Raw genomic sequence first — 19,914 nt, 5'->3', positions numbered from 1 at the left:
ATTTTACCATTTTAATTATATAATTTTACATGAGCTTCTTCACCCTCCCCGGTTATTTTCTCTTTATTTATAACTACAATATAAAGTTATAAACTATATATATTATAAATTAATAATTTATTTACTCTTGAAGTCTAATGATTAAAATAGAACATAATTCAATATAGATATATGATTATATTAATAAATTAGCAATTACAAATTTGAAATTTCTAGAAATATCAAAAGTCATATGTTAGTTAATTATCTTCTAAATTTAAATGACATTTATTTCTAATTTTTTTTGGATGAGAATATTTTGGCTGAGGTGGATAGTCCCAAAAGCCTTGAATTTAGTCCCTTTTATATAGTAGGATTGTGTACTAAGAGATCTGGTTAAGAGACGACAGCATTTAATGTGTTCCAATGCTAGTCTCTTAAATAAAGATTCTTAGAAATTAAAAATTAATATTTATAAAAAAAAAAAATTAAACAAAACATATTAAAAGATAACATTTTAAACATTGATTTGTAAATAAAACATGAAACAAACATTATTCAAATAAAGTGGGATAATTTGAGAGAAGCATCACAGCTTAGTTGTTGCTTTGTCCGAATTTTTGCCATATATGTTCAACCAAATCATCTTTCAATTGTTGATGCAATTGTCTATCACGAATTCTTCTTCGAGCATCCATCATATTGCTGATATTTGATGGCATATTTGTAGAATACGAAAGATCGACATGTGAACTCCCGTTATCTTCTGCTTCTTGGAACTCTGTAACGTTAAATAGAGAGTATCCATCTCTTTCATCCTCTACTATCATATTATGGAGTATGATACAAGCTCTCATAATCTTTCCAATTTTAGCTTTATCCCAAAAAAGTGCTGGATTTTTAACAATGGCAAAGCGAGCTTGCAGGACTCCAAAAGCACGCTCGACATCTTTTCGGGCAGCTTCTTGTTGTTGAGCAAATAAAACTGCTTGCGGACTTTGTGGTAATGGAATTGATTGGATAAATGTTGACCATTTCGGATAAATACCATCGGTGAGATAGTAACCCATACGATACTCTCTTCCATTGACATAGTATGTCACTTGCGGAGCTTGACCTTGGATTACGTCATCAAAAACAGGTGAGCGATCAAGAACATTGATATCATTTAACGTACCTGGCGGTCCGAAAAACGCATGCCATATCCAGAGATCATATGAAGCAACCGCCTCTAAAACAATTGTTGGTTTGCCCGAACCCCGAGAATATTGCCCTTTCCAAGCGGTGGGACAATTCTTCCATTCCCAATGCATACAATCAATGCTTCCTATCATCCCGGGAAAGCCACGGTACTCACCAATATCAAGTAGACGTTGAAGATCGGCAGGTGTTGGTCTTCTTAGGTACTCTTCGCTGAATAAAGAAATTATTCCGTCCACAAAATTTTCCAAACATGAGAGAGTAGTAGATGCACCGAGACGGAGGTATTCGTCGACCCCATCAGCCGCATTACCATATGCCAAAACACGAATGGCTGCTGTACTCTTTTGAAGTGGAGAGAGACTAAGCCTGCCGAGAGCATCTCTCTTTTGTTGAAAGAATTCAACTTCATTGGAGAGTCGATTAACGATACGCATGAACAATCCCTTGTTCATTCGAAAGCGTCGTCGGAATAGATTATGAGGATATGTTGGGGTTTCGCTGAAATAATCATCCCACAAACGTCTATCACCTTCTTCACGATTCCTTTCGATATAAATTCTTTTTTTCTTCTTTTTTTTCTCGCTTTCTTGATTACCATGATTGGTGGGAAAATTTTCAAACGTTTGATCAAAATATTGATCAAATTGTTGATCAAAATGTTGATCAAATTGTTGATCAAAAGTATCATCAATTGATCCATCAAATGTGTTATTAGAAGAAGATGCCATTTTTTGAGTTTTGTTTGGTGAGGACGAGAGATTAGGAATTGGTTAATTTTTTTTTGGCAGTGAATGTGTTTGGTTTAATGGGAATGGTGAGAACGAGTTATAGTGTTTGGTTTAAGGTTTTTGGTGAGAACGAGAGAATGTGTTTGGTTTAAGGTTTTGGTTATAGTGTTTGGTTTAAGGTGATCGGTGAGAACGAGATAATGTGTTTGGTTTAAGGTGATTAGTGAGAACGAGAGAATGAGATTGCTGAGAAACAGAGAGTGAGATTGGTATAGAAAGAGACAGAGAATGAGATTGGTTTGTGATATTTGCAACCTTGGTTCGAAAGTGAGAGAGTGAGATAGAGAGATTGTGAATAAAACATTAACGCAACATGACTTAATATATAGAGATTGGGACCAAAGTCTGATACAAGACACGTGACACAAGTAGTAGAAGACTACAACAACACTACAAGACTACTAGACTCCACTAGAAACTTTTACTCCGTGACACAAGTACTACAAGTACTACAACACTCCAAGACCACTAGACTCCAAGACAACAAGACTTCAAGACCACAAGACTCCAAGACCGCAAGACCTACTACACTTTCACTCCGTGACACAAGACGCCAAGACCGCAAGACCACAGAGACTCCGTGATTATTCCACTCCCATTGCTCCATCTTTTCACACTGTCCTGACCTGAAACAGAGAGTTAAACAAGAACAATAATCAGGCTTAACAAGAATAAGAAGCATTTTCTAACAAGAACAAGAAACATAACTACACCTACGCTAATTAAACATAATGTCACTGATGATCTTCTTCTTTAAGGCTTCTTCATACTCGGCTAAAGGCTCCTTTTTTGAAACCAGAGATTCAAGTAGTCTCATCCTCGACAACTTATCCTTGGCGGCCAAGTCCTGTTGTTTAATAGCCCACATACTTTCAAACTCTTTAAGCGCTTTCTCCTCCACCATATTCTTCTTCCCAGAGGCCTTTGACGCCTTAACACCCGCGGGACGCTTGGGTTCAGTACCTTGGGAGTTCGATGTTTCTCCACCATCATCACCCTTCCTCTTGCTAGAGTTTCCCTCGTTTTTTGCAGAAGATTGGTCACTCCACTTCTGGTCGTTCCTCAGCTCTTTCCAAGCGTGCTCGAGATTAAATTTCTTGTTATAGTTATTGTAGAATATTTCATGTGCTTTTTTGAGCACATCATTCTCATTGCAGCCACTAGTCTTCTCTCTTTTAGCAGCTTCGTAGGAGCCACAGAATTTGCAGACCAAGTCGTTGATCCTATGCCAGCGTTGTTTACAGTGACCAGCCTCTCTCTCTTCGCAGCCAGCAACCTTCTGACTAGCGGCATAGTACGCTGCAATTCTCGTCCAGAATGTGCCTGACCTTTGCTCGTTGCCAACAATTGGATCTTTGCTCGTGTTGAGCCACGAGCTGATCAGCAGAATATCATCACTGGGCGTCCACTTCTTTCGTTCCCGACGCTCACCAACATCCTCAGAGACTGGAGTTGGAACTTGAGATGAACCAAAGGAAATACTTTGTTGGCTAGTAAGTAGTCCAACAAAGTTTGATGACTGCGTAAACGGATTGTAATCCATTTCTGTTGATCAAAGAAGAGAGAAGATAAAAGAACAGAAGCAACGAATTGAGAAGTGAAGAAAAGAGGAGAAAGGGGAAGCGTTTAATAGAAGAATGAGGAGAAAGGGGAAGCAACGCATTGATCACAATTCACAACCACCATCTATATTTATTAAACCGAGTTGACATATTCCTAACATATTAATTACACTACACTATTTCTATCTATCAAAAGAGGAGAAAGGGGAAGCGTTTAATAGAAGAATGAGGAGAAAGGGGAAGCAACGCATTGATCACAATTCACAACCACCATGCGTCTTGGAGAGAGCAAAGATAAATGTTTATTAACTACACAAAGCCTCCTATTTATTACCTAAACACAACGCAAACCTAACCAACGCATTTACCACAGAGGCCTCAATTCATTTCAATGCTTTACCTAACAATCACCTAAGACAATGCTTTACTCTATTGGACAGAACGAGATTAATGTTTACCTCTATCAACAAGAGTACGCCTTTGTTTTGACCTGGATCACGCGTCTTCATCCATCAATCTCCCGACTCAAAGACAGAAAGAAAAAAAAATTAGAAAATGAATGAACAAAAGGGATCATGGATAATTGGAAGACTCAAAGACATAACCAAATGAACAAAGGCGTACCGTTTCATAAGCCTGACCAACAGACGCCGTTTATCTTCCTCTTGAACCTGGATCGTGCGTCTTGATCCAGACATGGACCGACTGAAACACAGAAACAAATTAAAAACCAAATCAACAACCAAAACAAAGATTAAGACATGCTTAATTTAAAACAGAATCAAGTGAAAAGATTTTTACCTTTTGATCAACAACCAAAACCAAGATTAACACTCGGCAGCGTTTATCTGCGTGTCTGAGAGACACCAATGGTCAGATCGTGGCTTCCCTGCGTCGATGAGACCCACCGTTTGAGATGTCGCCGTATCGCCACCGAGAGCCACATGAATCGCCTTTCTCGTCGTCGAGACGGAGAAACCAAAACAGAGAAAAGAACGAAGATGAAACGAAGACGCGTCTCCACCATTGCCTTTTCCAATTATTATGTGACACGTGCCCGTAACATACGGTATTATAGCGCCCCTAATTAAGGGACGTGGCTTCGGGTTTTGTCTTCTTTTTATTTCTTTTAATCGTTTTTAAGCGTTTTATACGCACTTAAGAGACAGCGTTGAACGTGCTCTTACGACAAAACTATTAATAGAATGGAAACAAACAAGAACGAAATATCTAATCAATCTAATCAAAGAAGTAATGGAAAAGGAAAAGATTTAAATAAGTGAAAAGGTGTAAAAGAGAAGGCAAAGGAGTCTCACGTGCGGATGGGAGATTGAGTAGTCGGCACGGAAAGCCACACACAAAAATAAAACGGTGAACATATCGTGCAACGTCATTCTTTCGAACACGATCTTGTGTTGTACGTGTACTATTTTCCGAGATATTGATGTTGTCCTAATTATTTTTATATCAGCTTGTCTGAAACATCTCTCAGTAGGGCGTCTCTGTTTCTGGACGTGATGTCGTGACCTATACCTTACACACTCATTTATTGCAATTGATCTACATTGTCAAATCTACAACAAAGTTAAGGAGTTCAACTTTCATGAATTTGGAAAATAATTTGACCCGTAACGTAGCCTACTAGACCACTAGTTGCTAGATCATAAATAAAACGAGTTTGTTAATATTGATGTCTACCTGGTGCATGTAAGCAAAGCTAATTCGATTTAAGTTTTTAATAAGGGACCATGCATGCCGTATATATGGGGAATTAGTCAACAAAGTTGGCCGACTCGATCTATAATTATTGCTTATTTTACATGATTCTACAAAAAATTTACAAGTGTTAAAAACGCACATTCCCCTCTAGTTCCTAACTTTTGACTTTAGGGGAGGGAGTTTTGTTGGTCGACCGACCCACTTTCGCTAATCGTGTCTTTTAATATTTTCCTTTTATTCTTTTACGTAATAGAAAAAAATCCAATTGTATAACATGATCAGTATCATCAAAAGCAGTGAAGGTTTACGGAACGAACCATAACAAAGTATAAGTAGATAAGATCATCTCCAATGGCATACTAAAATTTATTCTATATTTCATTCTAAAATAGATTAACTCTATTATAAAGTTAGATTTGCTCTAATAGTTCACTCTATAATAAAGTAAAATATATAGTAATCTTACTTTTTTACTCTATATTTAGAGTAAAAAAACAAAATTGCTTTATATTTCACTCTATTATAGAGTAATTCTATTATAAAATGAACCATTGGAGCAAATTCAACTCTATAATAAAGTTACTCTATTTTAGAGTGAAATATAGAGACCTATTGGAGAAGTCCTAATGATGTTAAAACTAGGTATTTGACTTTTATCGACACAAACCTATTAAATTACACATTATGGCTAACCTATATATGATTTTTTGTATTAAAGAGTATATATTTTGATTAATTAAGGGTATTAATTTTATGACATGCAATAAGAAGTAAGGTATAGTTTGTATTATAAAACATGGATTTGTTTTGTTTATGATGTCGATCGAGTAATAATAATATACCATAATATTTAGATGACTAATAGTATAATTTATTGGACTAAAATCATGGTCAGTTTTTTTCTGGTCAACAGTCATGGTAAGTGTTATGTATGCCAACTGGGGAAATCAATTATTTACTTGCTTCATACGTTAATGGCATGCTCAATAGCGAAAAATAACAAAGCAATAATTAAACATTATAGTTTCATAACTGAATTTGGATTTATATGAACAATTTCAAACGATTGTAAAAGTCCTTAACATTTTTTGTCTTTCATATCACTCACCTGACAGCCTCAGCTTATTTGGATGTAGCGGATATTATAAGTAACCAAACAAATTATAAAATGAATTTTTCGTTTTTTTTTTGTAAAATGAAATTCAATGTAGCATATAAGAAAACATGGACCATCCGACTCGTATTAATTTTAGATAAACTCTCGTACTCTTAACCAACAAAATTCAAACCAAAGATTTTCTCGGGCATCTTATTACGGAAATAATCCAAACCTAGCTAAACGCACGTAACCATGGTGAATATATATTATACTGTGGTGTGTTTTACGCAGACAAGGATTTAAAGTTTTAAACCAAACAGAAAAAAAAAACAAGAATATAACATATTTATTATATTATAAAAATTTAGTGACAGTATTGTCGTGGTATCATTACGATATGGGTCTATCCGTCTATACCTGCATAATAAAGTCCTATGGAGAAGAAAATAATTAACAACCAACAAAGTTATCAAGTTGATATATTTAATAATAGATATGCTAATTTTTTAATAATCAATCAGATATTGTTACGAACATAGAGGTTATCCTGCCGTGGATCGACCGACCAGTTTTTCGTGTTGATTTGGTCACTAGACCAACCCCTTACAAACTACATGTACTAGTCTTAGTATACGACCATTCTTAATTAGCATGTATTATACGTTATCCCCAAGACTAAGAGTCCACTTTCCTGGAATCTTCCCTATCCTCTGCGACGTAATTTACAAAAGTTAGGCAATAGTTCGATTAAAAAAAGCAATCTATTGTCTAGCATGCGTCTAATTCATGTCTACAGATATCGAGAGGTTCAATAATATGCCAGTCTATTAAAAAGAAAGAAAGAGAAGTTGGCACATAATGGGCCTAATATACTGAAGCTCATAACTATTAGATTCTTCTCTATACACCTTCATTTTGTATTCAGTGAATATAATGAATCAGTTATTCCCTTATATATTACTAATCATAGCTTCATAATACAAAGAAGAGGTTTTCGAAGCTTTCACAAGTTTGCTTCAGACATATAGAAGGTAGGTGTAAATGTGGACAACGTTCCGAGTTATTTGCAGATTAAGGGATTTGTATTTTTGCCTTCAGAGCGCAAACTTTGTCGCGTATATGTTGAATTTCTCTGATGATGTTAGTAGTGGCTCCTGCAAGCAAAGGAAAAAATGTTCAGTCATTCACAACAATGCAAGTTTGTGAATGATACAAGTTTAATCACATACCGAGGACTCATCGGAGTCTGTGTAGGTGAGTCGAGACTGGGCCTCGAGTATCGCAGAACACATAAGGTTAAGCAGCTGACCATACGTTGGTGCTGGTCCAGCTGTTTTCACCGCATTTATGAAGCTATAAGTCATGGCTCCTGCGTTCTTCCCCGTGAACACCTACAACAAGGACAATGATCTAGTTAACAATATATAGATGGAACCACAGGTCGTTAACTCAAATGGAAAACATGTTGGCTATTGTCGAATGACCGCTGTGATGAAACTAATATTATGTACAGTGGTTTTGGACCTAGGGGGTTACGTGATTCGGTCCCAATCTCTTGGTATTCAAAAAAGATAATATACAGATATATATTAGTATTATGATATGATGTTAGAAGTCTTTGAAAAGTTTGACCAAAAAAAAAAAAAAGAAAAAAAAGAAGAAGTCTTTGAAAACATACAGGAGTGTAACCACTGGCTTCATCATCATCACAAGCACTGAAACAGAAGGCTCCTCCACCATCTGTTCCTTTGTAAATTCTCCCAAATCCTTGATGCTCCCAGTCATAAGAACCATTGGTCTCCATCCTACAAACGAAGGGTAAATCAAGGACAGTCCCACTGTTACATGCGTCTATCACAGCGTGAAGCTTAGCTCCATGGACTAATGGCCTCACGAGTATCTCGTTAATCTCGTCATCGATGATTTTTCCTTCTGTCTCATGGTCTAAAGGGATCAAGGCTTCATCTTGACCGTCGATTTCATCTCCATCGTAGTCCTTTTGCTGAGCTCCATGACCAGAGTAGTGGAAGAAAAGTGAGTCTCTTGCTCTGTTTCCTTCAACTAACCATCTCATCGCCTTTCTCATGTTTCTTTTAGTTGGTATTTTCTGCGGACAGGCTTCATCTTCTGCAACAACAGCAAACACTCATCAGTGCCCGTTTAAATAGGGGACAAGCGGTGCAACCATATGAGCATCTTAATAGTTAAAAGTTCAATTTTTTTATAAAAGGGATATTTTTCAAAAATATAATGAAAGAACCTAAAAACTATTTTATTTGATACTTAAGAGAGTTTAGCTATTTCATAAAGATATATTTTTATACACAAATAATGAAAAAGACCTCACAAAACTATTTTCTGTGAATGTATTTTTTTCATCACCAATATTATAAAAAGTATTGTTTATAAAAAAAATTAAAATTATTATAAATTTAAACAAATATCGGGTCTAAATTTTTTTCTTTTGTTTAAGGGTCCATGAAGTTATTGAGTTGGTCCTCAGACTTATCATCATGAACTTTTAGGGAAATAAAAGTGGCTTTAGAAAAGTGAAAAAAGAAACGAACCTGTGAGCATGAGAATAGATTCAACAGGGAAACCCATATGCTGAACCAAGAAACATCTCATGGACTTTGCATCACTAATGCAACCTTTCAAGCTATAGCTTTTCCCTCTATAGTTCACGCCGCATAGAACCGCTCTCTTCTTCCCAAACGGCGAGGGAAGAGCCTCGAGCAACCTAGGCGGTGGTGGTGGTGACAGTTGGGCCACCATCATCTGTGGTGGTGACCGTTGAGCCACCATCATCTGTGGTGGTGACCGTTGAGCCACCATCATCTGTGGTGGTGAACGTTGAGCCATCATCATCTGTGGCGGTTGTTGATATTGTCTACGTAGCTGTTGAAGCCCATAAATCATGCGGTGCGCACCACGCAGTGCATCAACGAGCGAGTGGAGCTGCGTTACGGTATGGCAAGTTGAGCATTGGATAGCACCGGCGCCCGGTGGAGCCCACATCCATCTACCGCAACGGCATCGTACTTCTCTCTGGCTAGACATGAGTTGAGGTTTTGTTTTTGTGTTTAATTTATTACATCAAATGCACTCAAGTGATGAGGTTTTATAGAAAGATTACAACGTTGTTGTATATATTCGCATTGAAAATAAGAAATGTGGAACGTGTATTCGTCCACGTAATTATATATTCAATTACGCTACCACATGTTACGTGAATAAATTCGGAAACAATGTTTGGAAAAAATCAAACGGAATATGATTCTCTCAAAGAAAAAAATTATCGGACTGATCTCTATCACATATATACAATCAATATCGCTTCCTTGTGAATTTGCTTGCAAGTTGATTCTATTTTCACTTTTTCTTTTTGAAAATTGATTAATCTACACGCATAATATACCAAAGTCATCTAAATGTACGACATGTCCCCATATATATTCTTTTCGAAAGTAGAAAAGGGATTGCAACAAAGTCAAGTCAAGAACACTAGCTGAATCATTTGAATAGAATGGTTGGTGTTGCATATATATATTTTTGGTTTAGCTTGATCATAATAAACTATATAGACTATTTTCAGTGCACACAAATTATAATGTGTTTTCTTTACCTCCTACCAACAACATGTGATGTTGGAATCTTGAGAAACCCCCATATCACATATCTAATTAGGGTTTTTGTTTGTGGATCTTCACAGTTTAAGAGCCAAGCTGGCGAGAAGAATGACACCAATGAACACAAGAGCAGTTGAGGTCAGGTTTAGGCCAGCAGAGGAAGAGCAACTTGTGTAATGGTGAAGCCCCTCCGCTTTCAGCAAATATACTGAATGGGCCGAGACCCATAAAGATAACAAAATTGACCCCAAAAGTTTAAACTCCCTATTGGGTGTAGGATTATATATTTAATGACTTTTATCAACGGGCTATTATTATTTCCAATTTCTAAAGGGAAAAGCATTTAAAAAAAGGAAATAACAAACAACGCGCGAATACGTTTTTCCTTTTTTCTCAACCAAAATCAAATTATAAATGGAAATAATCATTCACATGATTGTCTATATAAGAAGATAGTTCGATCTCTTTCTTCTTCATTCACTCTTTGTTTCTTATATCAGAAAACTTCAAAGAAGAATAAAGAAAAACAAAACACGATGGCTTCTTTCGCTAAAGACATCACACAAGTGAAGCTACCAAGACCAACCCGAGTCAAGAACAAGACTCCAGCACCGCTCCAAATCACCGCCGAGCAGCTCCTAAGAGAAGCTCGAGAGAGACAAGAGTCTCAGATCCTGCCACCTCATCAGAACATCACCGATCCAACAGAGCTTTCCGACTACAGACTCCGCCTTCGTAAGGACTTTGAGGACCGTATCCGCCGCCCAGGACCATCTACACAAGTATGGTTAAACTACGCGCGTTGGGAAGAGTCTCAAAAAGATTACGCACGTGCTAGAAGCGTGTGGGAACGTGCCTTGCAAGCAGATTATCGTAACCATGCGGTTTGGGTCAAGTACGCAGAGTTTGAGATGAGGAACATGTTTGTCAACTCAGCTAGAAACGTTTGGGACCGAGCCGTCGCGCTTCTCCCGCGCGTGGACCAGCTTTGGTACAAGTACATACACATGGAGGAGATGCTTGGGAACATCACCGGAGCTAGAGAGATATTCGAGCGGTGGATGAAGTGGTTACCTGATCAACAAGGCTGGCTCTCGTTCATCAACTTCGACTCTTCGAGCTTCGTTATCAAGAAACCGCACGTGCGAGAGATGTCTACGAGAGGTTTGTTCTTTGCCACCCCAAACCTTCTTCTTACATTCAATACGCAAAGTTTGAGGTTAAGGGAGGTGAAGTCGCACGTGCGAGGGACGTGTACGAACGCGCCGTGAATAATCTTGGAGACGATGAAGAGCTCTTTGTAGCCTTTGCTGAGTTTGAAGAGCGTTGCAACGAAGTTGAACGAGCTAGGGTTATCTACAAGTTTGGTCTCGATCGTGTCGGAAGAGGAGAGGAGCTGTACAAAAAGTTTGTAGCGTTTGAGAAACAGCACGGGGACAAGGAAGGGATCGATGACGTCATTGTCGGGAGGAGAAGGTTTGAGTACGAGGAGCAAGTGAGGAAGAGCCCTCTGAACTATGATGCGTGGTTTGATTACGTTAGGTTAGAGGAAGAGGTGGCTTCTTCCGTGGGAGACAAGGAAAGGGTCAGAGAAGTTTACGAGAGGGCTGTTGCTAACGTTCCACCGGCTAATGAGAAATGTTACTGGAGAAGATACATTTATCTGTGGATTAACTATGCGTTGTATGAAGAGATTGAAGCTGAGGATGTGGATCGTGCGAGACAAGTATACAGAGAATGTCTGAAGCTTGTCCCACACGCAAGGTTTTCTTTCGCAAAAATATGGCTGTTGGCTGCACAGTTTGAGATCAGGCAGTTGAATCTCAAGGGTTGTCGGAAGATTCTAGGGAACGGGATTGGGAAAGCTACAAACAAGGACAAGATCTTCAAGAAGTATATCGAGATAGAACTTGAGTTGGGAGAGATTGATAGATGTCGGAGACTATACGAGAAGTATCTCGAATGGTCTCCTGATAATTGCTACGTGTGGTGCAAGTATGCTGAGTTTGAGATTTCACTCGAGGAAACGGAAAGAGCAAGAGGTATATTCGAGCTTGCGGTATCTCAGACTACACTTGACTTGCCTGAGGTGTTATGGAAAGGTTACATTGACTTTGAGATGTCACAAGGGGATGTAGAGAGGACGCGTGCTTTGTATGAGCGACTCTTGGAACGTACGAAGCACTACAAGGTGTGGGTTAGTTTTGCAAAGTTTGAAGCTGGTGAACAAGATGAAGATGAGGAAGAAGATGGTATTGAACGCAAACAAGAGTGCATCAGACGCACTAGAGCGGTTTTTGACCGAGCCTACGTGTATTACAAAGAAGTTATACCGGAGATGAAGGAAGAAAGATCAACGTTGTTAGAGGAGTGGCTAAATATGGAGATGAGTTTTGGTATGCTCGGGGATGTTAGCATTGTAAAGTCAAAGCTCCCTAAGAAGCTCAAGAAGAGAAAGGCAATAACTGGAGAAGACGGTTCGGTAGAGTATGTTGAGTACACTGATTATCTCTTCCCTGAAGAGTTGGAGGCTTCTAACCTCAAGATTCTCGAAGCTGCCATTAGATGGAAGAAACAGAAGGTTGGTGCTTTTTGTAATGTATAAATCTTTCCTTTGAATAATATGAAAATGTAAATTCTTTTGCTAAATAAAAAATAGTTAAAAAAAGAATCTTGTTTCGTTTTGTATGTTTTACTTTCATTTTCGCTAAGAATAATGTTTTACGTTCTTTCCATATAACTGATGTTCTTATCTAAGTTCTAAGCAGTTCCACACGATGTATTTTTAATATGACTTTCGTTTAATAATGATTGTGTTATGATAGATATGTTTCTAGAAATAAATAGTGAATTTAGTATGACATACTTTAGTATTTTGAATACTCTGATAATACTCTTGATGGTGACTATTACATGCTTGTATCCAAGGGCAGTTGATCCGTAAGTAAGTTGCCTAAATTTTGTTAGAGACTATTCTTAAAATAGCTGAATACTCGTGAATATTCAAAACCAATTCATTTATCGTTAAGAAAAATCATATGCTTCCCTCTGTGTTTTGTTTGATTTTTGGATTTTCAAGTCAAGTGAATACTAATAGAAATCAACGACATGTGACTTGGTCTAACTCATGCAACCAAGTAATAATAATCCCCAGTACGTAGGGAATGGAAACTCTCAAACAGAGTGATTCAATAAAATAGAGAAACGGATTCTCTGTTTTGCTATACAAGTAGATGCTTTATCAACACGTGACTAGTTGTTTTCCTGTAGATGCTTTATCAACTTTACACATATCTAATATGCAAGATTTTCCTAAGCTATGCAGTTTATAAATCTTTTTAACAGATTGATGAAACTACACAAATACTTTAAAAAAACTAATGCAGTCATGTCCCCATATAATTCACTTGGAAAAGAGGAAAATGGAGTGAAACAAAGTCGAGAACACTAGCTGAATCATATAAAAGAATGGTTGTGGTGCATGTTTTTATTTATTTGGATATTGCTCCTTACTAAAGTTTGCTTGAGCATAATAAAACTATGTAGTCTATTTCCAATGCACATAAAAGTATCATACGTTTTCCTTATCTACGAACAACAAGTGGTATTGAAATCTTGAGCAAACTACACATGATAAATCTAATTAGTTAGGCTTTTGGTTTGTGAATCTTCACAGTCCAAAAGCAAAAGCTGGCGAGAAGAATGACACCAACGAACATACGAGCCATTGAGGTCAGGCCAGTCAGAGGAAGAGCAGGCTGTGTAATGGTGAAGCCAAAGTGATAGAACTTGTTCTTGCTCCTCTTCCTCCAGCTCTGATATCATCTTCTCCAACACTTTCTCTAGCTCGGCTCTTTCCGCACTTCTCAAAACCGGTTTATCCGCTCCGTTGCTGGCACGACACAGCAAAGGAAGCCACGAAGTAAGCATCTTCTTCTTTATCTCTCCCCATTTCTCTTCTCCTCCTGCGGCTTCCTTAAACAGCAAGGCTTCACATAGATAACACCCATAAAAGAAAAGTCAATGATCCAAACCATCAGAACAAGTTAGCGTTTTGTGGGCCCCTACTTCGACCGTTAAAGTACGATACAATGTAATGTGATCAATATATTAATTTCTGGAAAGTCAAATATATTACCCCAAAAAAAGAATATTCCGAATTAAAAAGAGTATCATCTTGTTTCTTAGTATTTTTATTTTCTGAAATGGGTAAGATATTATTCTTTTTACCATATTTACGATTTTTTTTAATATTACGAAAACTGAATAATTAACGACTTGGGATTTCAGACAGCAAATCTAAAAAAAAAGACAGTAATAATAATTACCTGAAATTTGGACCATAGAACATTGAAGTCTCGGTTCAGACCAAAGCGCAAGCCAAGCCAAGTTCGAAGCCGAAGCCCATCTCTCAACCGCTTCATCAACGAATCCATAAACCGACATCTTCTCCGCCAACCAAAGCAGCTCCGCCGCCAGCTTCTCCGCCGTTTCCGCCGACTGATCCACCGTCTCCTCCCCACCCCAACTATTAAACCCATCTCCAACCGCTCTAACCGCAGCTCTCACCACCCGGTTTAACCCACTTCGTACCGGTCCGCTCCGGTTCTTCTCAACCGCCGCCTCTAACCGGCCTAGAGTTCTACGAAACGACGCGTTTAAAACCCTGCGGTTCAAGTCAAACAAAGCCAACGAGTTCTGTCCGTGATTCTCGTCGATTAGTCTCTCCGCCAAGGACCTAACGACTTCGTACTTTCTAGAATTCACCGGGATGTCGTTCATCGCCGACAGCAGCTGCCATATCGCTCTACCGATTCCAGATTCCGACGCGCAGTCTCCGATCTCGAGCTTCTTCTTCTTCTCCGGGAAGGTGTAGCCTCTCGTCGGATTGGTGTTTGCGAAGGAGACGACGGAAGGAATCGAGCGTAGGAAGAAGAGGAAGCATGCGACGAGGAACAGGCGGAGCTTCTCGAGGAGCTTGGAGTTTGCGGAGATTTGGAGGAGAGATTCGTCGGCGAAAACTAAGACGGCGATGATTACGTTGCGGAGAAGCTGAGGAACTACGGCGGATGACGACAGCTTTTCCATTCTTCTATTTTTTTTGTGTGGTTACAAAACTTTTATTTCGATGGTTATATATGACCGAACAGCTGTCTTATATTTGAGTTTCCGTTTTCATTTATTTAATTAATTTAACTATTGGGAAAAAAATTGGGGGGAAATAGAGTATGGAGTGCAAATAGGATATATGTTGTGTGTAGGGAGTACAAATTCTCTTCCATTTATATAAACGCGCTTTTAGTTTTTTTTCTTTGTTAGTTTTTTTTTTGTTTCTGTTCAAGTCGTAGTTTAGTTTTACATACATGCATGCGCTCCGTGTATATAATGACGGTGAACTTCCCCGTGGACTGTAATTCTCTGTCGATAACCGATTGGATCGTATTTGTATTTGGGCCTTATCTTGCTTTATTTTTTTACATAAAACAAACTTTTTAATTACAAATTGATGCTTATTTTTTACATAATAAAAATTTATTAATTACAAATAGAATTTCATGAAAGATATGGTGGCCACATATAATTTTCATTTCTTTGATTCTAGGAACATGTATGTTGTTCGCTGGCTTATCTCTCCAGGAATTTTTTTATCAGAATCGGATTCACCCAAATAATATTCCATTTTATTAGATTTCTATAATATTTTATCATTATATTCTTTGTTGAGCTTACATGCTTATTATTCGCGTCACATCAAATAGAAAACTATGATTGGAATTCTAAGTTGCTTCAAGTTATATATAGTTTCTTATTTTTTAAAAAAAATTAGGTAATTTCATTTCATTTTAATCATACAAATCAACTTTCACAAATTTTATTAATATATATGTTAACTTGAAACTGATTATATATAAATATATGTATTATAAGATGTTTATTTTTCTTTTTCCTTTTCCTTTTCCTTTTCCTTTTCCTTCCTCTGCACTAAGAAAATATGGAACACATTTTTTTCCAGTTCAATTGAAATTTTCTTAAATATAATTGATTTGGGCCATAGTTGAGAAATCGAATTGAACTGGGCCATTTGAAAGCGGCCCGGTCTGTTTGATTGTAATTACCAAGTTACCCTTATCTCCCCGTATCGTTATTCCTCTCTTCGATCATCTCTTTACATTTCAATTTCTAAAGATCTCTTTGACAACAAAGAAGAAGAAGAAAGAAACGCCCCCAAGAGCCATCACGAATCCTTCCTCCTGGTTAGCCTTCGCTTCTCCATTTCGTTTAATTCGTTTGAGATTATCAGATAATAATCTCTAACATCGAATCTGAGTAGTTATCGTTAGGGGAATTGTTTTGGTGTTAGCTCTCTCTGATTCGAAATTTTATTTTTCGATCGGGGTTGATTGTATCTGATTCTCTTGGTGATCTGATCGAATTAGCTCCGATTAGTTGAAACTCTTTGAGCATTGTGGAGATCTGACTCACTATCACATGGTTGATTTTGATTCCAATCTGGAGAATTGAGAATCCATCAAACTCTTAAGCTTCTTCTGATCCCTGGAGAATGTGGATGATGCTTTGATTAAGAAACTCAATCATATATAGTTTATACAGGTTGTTCATAGTTACTCTCATTAGCGTTGTCAGTGTTCTAAAAAACGGTATAGGCGGCAGCAAATCAGACATAAACGGAATGATTTTTAAAAAAAATCGAAAAATCGGTCTAGGAGCCACCTAATCAGTAATCCTCCTTGTTACCGTCTAGCGATTTCTTGAATATTGAGTGTTGTTGAGCATTAACTATACACTTTTCAGAACAGATCATTTACGTCGGACCAAACTGGTAACCAAAATAGGAACACTGAGAACGAATAGGAAAAAAAATGTAAAAGAATAAAATAATAGGAATGATTGTTGTTTCTTCCCAAGTTTGGTGAGGAATAATGTTTGTTCTATTATTCTCTTTAGAGGAATGAGAATGAATGGAAAGGAAAAAAATATTCGTTACAAATGGTGTAAATTTATAGGAATGGTAAAGAAGTTAATGTTCGTCTTCGTGGCCTTAGTCACCATTCAAAGCCCTAGTATCAAACTAGGAAGCATTGATACAAAAATTATCTTCCTTTTGCTTTTAAAGTAATCATTGTGTGTTATTATACATTGTTGCAGCATTTTCTGGGGTTTTGGTGGTGTTGTTAAGAGATCATAATGTCTAGCGTAGAGGATTTGAAAGCTAATGAAGCAGAAAAGTCAATGCCATCACCACAGCAGGAGGTTTGTGTCTATACTCTCTCACTCACTACTAGATAATGTTCAAACGCCGGGTGATCTAACTCTTTCTTTGATTTGCATTTGTGTGGTAGGAGGCTGCTGTAAAGAGCAAGTATGGAGGGCTCATGCCAAAGAAACCACCTCTCATTTCCAAGGTAGGTTTTAATTTATCTATACTTTTAAAGAGATTGTTTTGTGTGTTTCTCTAAGGTGTTTTGTTTTATATCAGGATCATGAGCGAGCTTACTTTGACTCAGCTGATTGGGCTCTTGGAAAGGTATAACTTTGATCAAAGATAATCTCTCTCTATAATGTGTTAATGATTATTGTCTTGTAAAACAGCAAGGTGTTGCCAAACCAAAGGGACCTCTTGAAGCTCTTCGTCCCAAGTTACAGGTAAGTGAGCTTGAACACACGTTTCAGCTGTTCTTTTCCTTTCTGAGGGTTGTTTCTAATCTTAGATCTTGTCCCCACTTCTGCAGCCAACGCAGCAGCAGACACGTTACAGGAAGTCTCCATGTGCTCCATCCGGTGAAGGTAATTTCATTTCTTCCTCTTATCATATTCAAAGCGATTTAATGACTTGTTGATCCATCTGGTTACTCTATTATTACTATTACAGATGGAGGAGGAGCTGCTCAGGGCGAATGACTTCCCGGCAACAACGAGAAGTAGAGAGAGGGAGGAAAAGATATGGAAAAACTCTTGTGTCAGAACTTTGTTATAATCGGATATTGTCTGTCCATTTGAAACAACATATATTGTTTTCATTATATCTTAACTTCATCGCATAGCGTCTCCAAGTTCCAGACATTATTATACCTTAATAAAAAGTATATTTGGAAGACCTAGGCATCTATCTGATAGACTGATAGATGTAGCTAAACTTTCATCGGACAGGGTAGTATTCACATGGTTTATAAGTTAATTGCACTCCTAATTGAAAAGATTGTCGTTTTAGTCAAAATGGTGTAATGACAGTGGAGCCAGAAGGCGATGTAGTAGACTTCTTCTCCGTGTAAAACGGAGAAAAATGTGGTAGTATTACCTCTCTCTCAACTAATCATGAAAACTCTACTAAGATAACGATACTTTTGACTTTTATCATATTGAATTATACTTTATAAATGAGTTGAACTTATGAAATATTTTACTTTGTGAGTTGAGTTAAAACAGAGTTATAAGCGTTTTCCCTCCTGATCTAATTTTGAAGAGTTTACCCATTTCCATAACCGATTTGCTATATTGCATAATGGTCCGTTTGAGGTCTGAAGATGCAACTAATTCCGTTTCTGACGATGTTCAATTATGTTAACGTCACATTTCCAAGTGACTAATTTTCAAGTTTTTTGGCGTTACTGTAAATCTTGTTTTGACACATTCGAATCTTGCTCCAATTAGTTATCATCTTAGAGTTCTTTCTACATCTACTTATATAATTTATTGTCTTGTATTTGTAGAATTTTGTTGACTCTCCACTTAATTGTGTCCGAATGTTTAATAGATAATACAAATTGTAATCCAAAAAAAACTATATAAATATATATAACCAAATGACCACCTTCGTAATCAAATGTAAAATCGGTCAATTAATTATTATTTATTGTAATGACCACCTTATCGTGCACTTAAGACAAATATAACCTTATGAAACAAAATTACATTTACCATAAACAAATCACTAGTTTAGGACAAATATAATATTGTATGCAAGATGGGATTTGGCCAGCGAATCTTAACTTCAATCTTAGGAGGATATTTCAATGGGGGAGACGTTATGATCAAATCCAACTTCCCGACGTCTTTTGACATGACACTGATCAGCTGGAGCGTGATCGAGTACATCTCAAAGTACAAATCCACTGGAAAGTTGAACCATGTTCAAATATATAAATATGTATTTTTCTTTGTTAAATTAGTTTTAATTAGAACAATTTAAAACAAAATTGGGAAAATTGTTTTTTTAGAGCAAAAAAATGATAACTATGTCTTTTTAAACTAATATCTATTTTGTGCAAGTTTTGTCTATAATACCCTTTAATATTTTTGAAAATAAATTTAATAAATAGTTTTACAAACAATTTTTTTTGGAAAAATGATAACTATTGATAAAATACCTATATGAACTTAGTGGTATTTTTTTCAGTTCTAAAAAAAGTTTAAGTCATAAATTTCAGATTATGTTCTAAACAAAGTAGAAATGACATTCTACGAAGTAGAAAACAAAATCCACTTTTTTCATTGAATCTACAATGTTTAGAATATGTGATCTACGTAAATAAGAATATTCTAAAAATATTTAGAATACACATTCCACGCTTAACCTACCGATCTAAGATCTTTAGAAATCAAAATCTACACATTATTATAAGTCTAAAACACGTAGAAACCGACTTCTACAGATTTACTATAAATCTAAAACATGTAGAAATAAAAATCTACACATTACTATAATTCTAAAAACCTGTAGAAACCGATTTTTACAGATTAGTTGTATTCAACGGATAAGAAATCAGTTCCTAAAAATATGGAAACAAAATATTTGGGAATATTCACTTTCATATTTAAAAAAAAAAACTATTGAAAAAAAAACAAAAAAATGAATTCATTATTTATTATATTTAAAAATTACAATTTTAAGGGTATTATTGTCATTTTGAAAATAA

At 36.8% G+C, this 19,914-nt stretch overlaps 5 protein-coding genes and 1 pseudogene across 5 annotated transcripts; 2 read left to right on the top strand and 4 right to left on the bottom strand.

Moving 5' to 3' along the window:
• Positions 1-435: 435 nt before the first annotated feature.
• Positions 436-2,258, bottom strand: LOC117131909 (putative nuclease HARBI1). Its single transcript, XM_033285006.1, has one exon. It carries the CDS (start codon positions 1,908-1,910, stop codon positions 576-578), a length of 1,335 nt encoding a protein of 444 aa, XP_033140897.1. The 5' UTR covers positions 1,911-2,258; the 3' UTR covers positions 436-575.
• Positions 2,259-2,266: 8 nt separating this feature from the next.
• LOC103855232 (glutathione S-transferase T2-like) lies at positions 2,267-6,927 on the bottom strand. Its single transcript, XM_009132196.3, has 5 exons — positions 4,334-6,927; positions 4,157-4,237; positions 3,991-4,022; positions 2,688-3,515; positions 2,267-2,596 (listed from the first exon to the last, which is right to left on the bottom strand). The coding sequence occupies exons 2-4, from the start codon at positions 4,228-4,230 to the stop codon at positions 2,689-2,691; spliced, it is 933 nt and encodes a 310-aa protein (XP_009130444.2). The 5' UTR covers positions 4,231-4,237; positions 4,334-6,927; the 3' UTR covers positions 2,267-2,596; position 2,688.
• A 294-nt stretch (positions 6,928-7,221) lies between these two features.
• LOC103855231 (metacaspase-3) lies at positions 7,222-9,637 on the bottom strand. The gene is made up of 4 exons (XM_009132195.2): positions 8,918-9,637; positions 8,029-8,477; positions 7,580-7,741; positions 7,222-7,504 (listed from the first exon to the last, which is right to left on the bottom strand). Exons 1-4 carry the CDS (start codon positions 9,408-9,410, stop codon positions 7,445-7,447), a joined length of 1,164 nt encoding a protein of 387 aa, XP_009130443.2. The 5' UTR covers positions 9,411-9,637; the 3' UTR covers positions 7,222-7,444.
• Positions 9,638-9,927: 290 nt separating this feature from the next.
• LOC103855370 lies at positions 9,928-13,618 on the top strand (annotated as a pseudogene).
• On the bottom strand, positions 13,442-15,177 carry LOC103855230. Its single transcript, XM_009132194.3, has 2 exons — positions 14,308-15,177; positions 13,442-13,968 (listed from the first exon to the last, which is right to left on the bottom strand). The coding sequence occupies exons 1-2, from the start codon at positions 15,065-15,067 to the stop codon at positions 13,619-13,621; spliced, it is 1,110 nt and encodes a 369-aa protein (XP_009130442.1). The 5' UTR covers positions 15,068-15,177; the 3' UTR covers positions 13,442-13,618.
• A 922-nt stretch (positions 15,178-16,099) lies between these two features.
• On the top strand, positions 16,100-18,097 carry LOC103855229. The gene is made up of 7 exons (XM_009132193.3): positions 16,100-16,233; positions 17,147-17,251; positions 17,341-17,403; positions 17,478-17,525; positions 17,591-17,644; positions 17,731-17,785; positions 17,871-18,097. The coding sequence occupies exons 2-7, from the start codon at positions 17,186-17,188 to the stop codon at positions 17,897-17,899; spliced, it is 315 nt and encodes a 104-aa protein (XP_009130441.1). The 5' UTR covers positions 16,100-16,233; positions 17,147-17,185; the 3' UTR covers positions 17,900-18,097.
• Positions 18,098-19,914: the final 1,817 nt, after the last annotated feature.

This window comes from Brassica rapa, chromosome A02, assembly GCF_000309985.2.
Source record: "Brassica rapa cultivar Chiifu-401-42 chromosome A02, CAAS_Brap_v3.01, whole genome shotgun sequence".
Lineage (NCBI taxonomy): Eukaryota > Viridiplantae > Streptophyta > Magnoliopsida > Brassicales > Brassicaceae > Brassica > Brassica rapa.
The sequence above is the reverse complement of the archived record's forward strand: the minus strand, read 5'-3'. Positions and strand labels throughout refer to the sequence as shown.

Excerpts from the sequence above, each read along its gene's own strand:
- LOC103855231 (XM_009132195.2), bottom strand. The coding sequence starts at position 9,410 with ATGTCTAGCCAGAGAGAAGTACGATGCCGTTGCGGTAGATGGATGTGG. Across the intron at positions 7,742-8,028 it reads AAGCCAGTGGTTACACTCCT|GTGTTCACGGGGAAGAACGC; the intron begins GTATGTTTTCAA and ends TCCTTGTTGTAG. Across the intron at positions 7,505-7,579 it reads CAGACTCCGATGAGTCCTCG|GAGCCACTACTAACATCATC; the intron begins GTATGTGATTAA and ends CTTTGCTTGCAG.
- LOC103855229 (XM_009132193.3), top strand. The coding sequence starts at position 17,186 with ATGTCTAGCGTAGAGGATTTGAAAGCTAATGAAGCAGAAAAGTCAATG. Across the intron at positions 17,252-17,340 it reads TGCCATCACCACAGCAGGAG|GAGGCTGCTGTAAAGAGCAA; the intron begins GTTTGTGTCTAT and ends TTTGTGTGGTAG. Across the intron at positions 17,404-17,477 it reads AACCACCTCTCATTTCCAAG|GATCATGAGCGAGCTTACTT; the intron begins GTAGGTTTTAAT and ends GTTTTATATCAG.
- LOC103855232 (XM_009132196.3), bottom strand. The coding sequence starts at position 4,230 with ATGTCTGGATCAAGACGCACGATCCAGGTTCAAGAGGAAGATAAACGG. Across the intron at positions 4,023-4,156 it reads TTGGTCAGGCTTATGAAACG|GTCAAAACAAAGGCGTACTC; the intron begins GTACGCCTTTGT and ends CGCGTGATCCAG. Across the intron at positions 3,516-3,990 it reads GCGTACTCTTGTTGATAGAG|AAATGGATTACAATCCGTTT; the intron begins GTAAACATTAAT and ends TTTGATCAACAG.
- LOC103855230 (XM_009132194.3), bottom strand. The coding sequence starts at position 15,067 with ATGGAAAAGCTGTCGTCATCCGCCGTAGTTCCTCAGCTTCTCCGCAAC. Across the intron at positions 13,969-14,307 it reads TTCTATGGTCCAAATTTCAG|CCTTGCTGTTTAAGGAAGCC; the intron begins GTAATTATTATT and ends ATCTATGTGAAG.
- LOC117131909 (XM_033285006.1), bottom strand. The coding sequence starts at position 1,910 with ATGGCATCTTCTTCTAATAACACATTTGATGGATCAATTGATGATACT.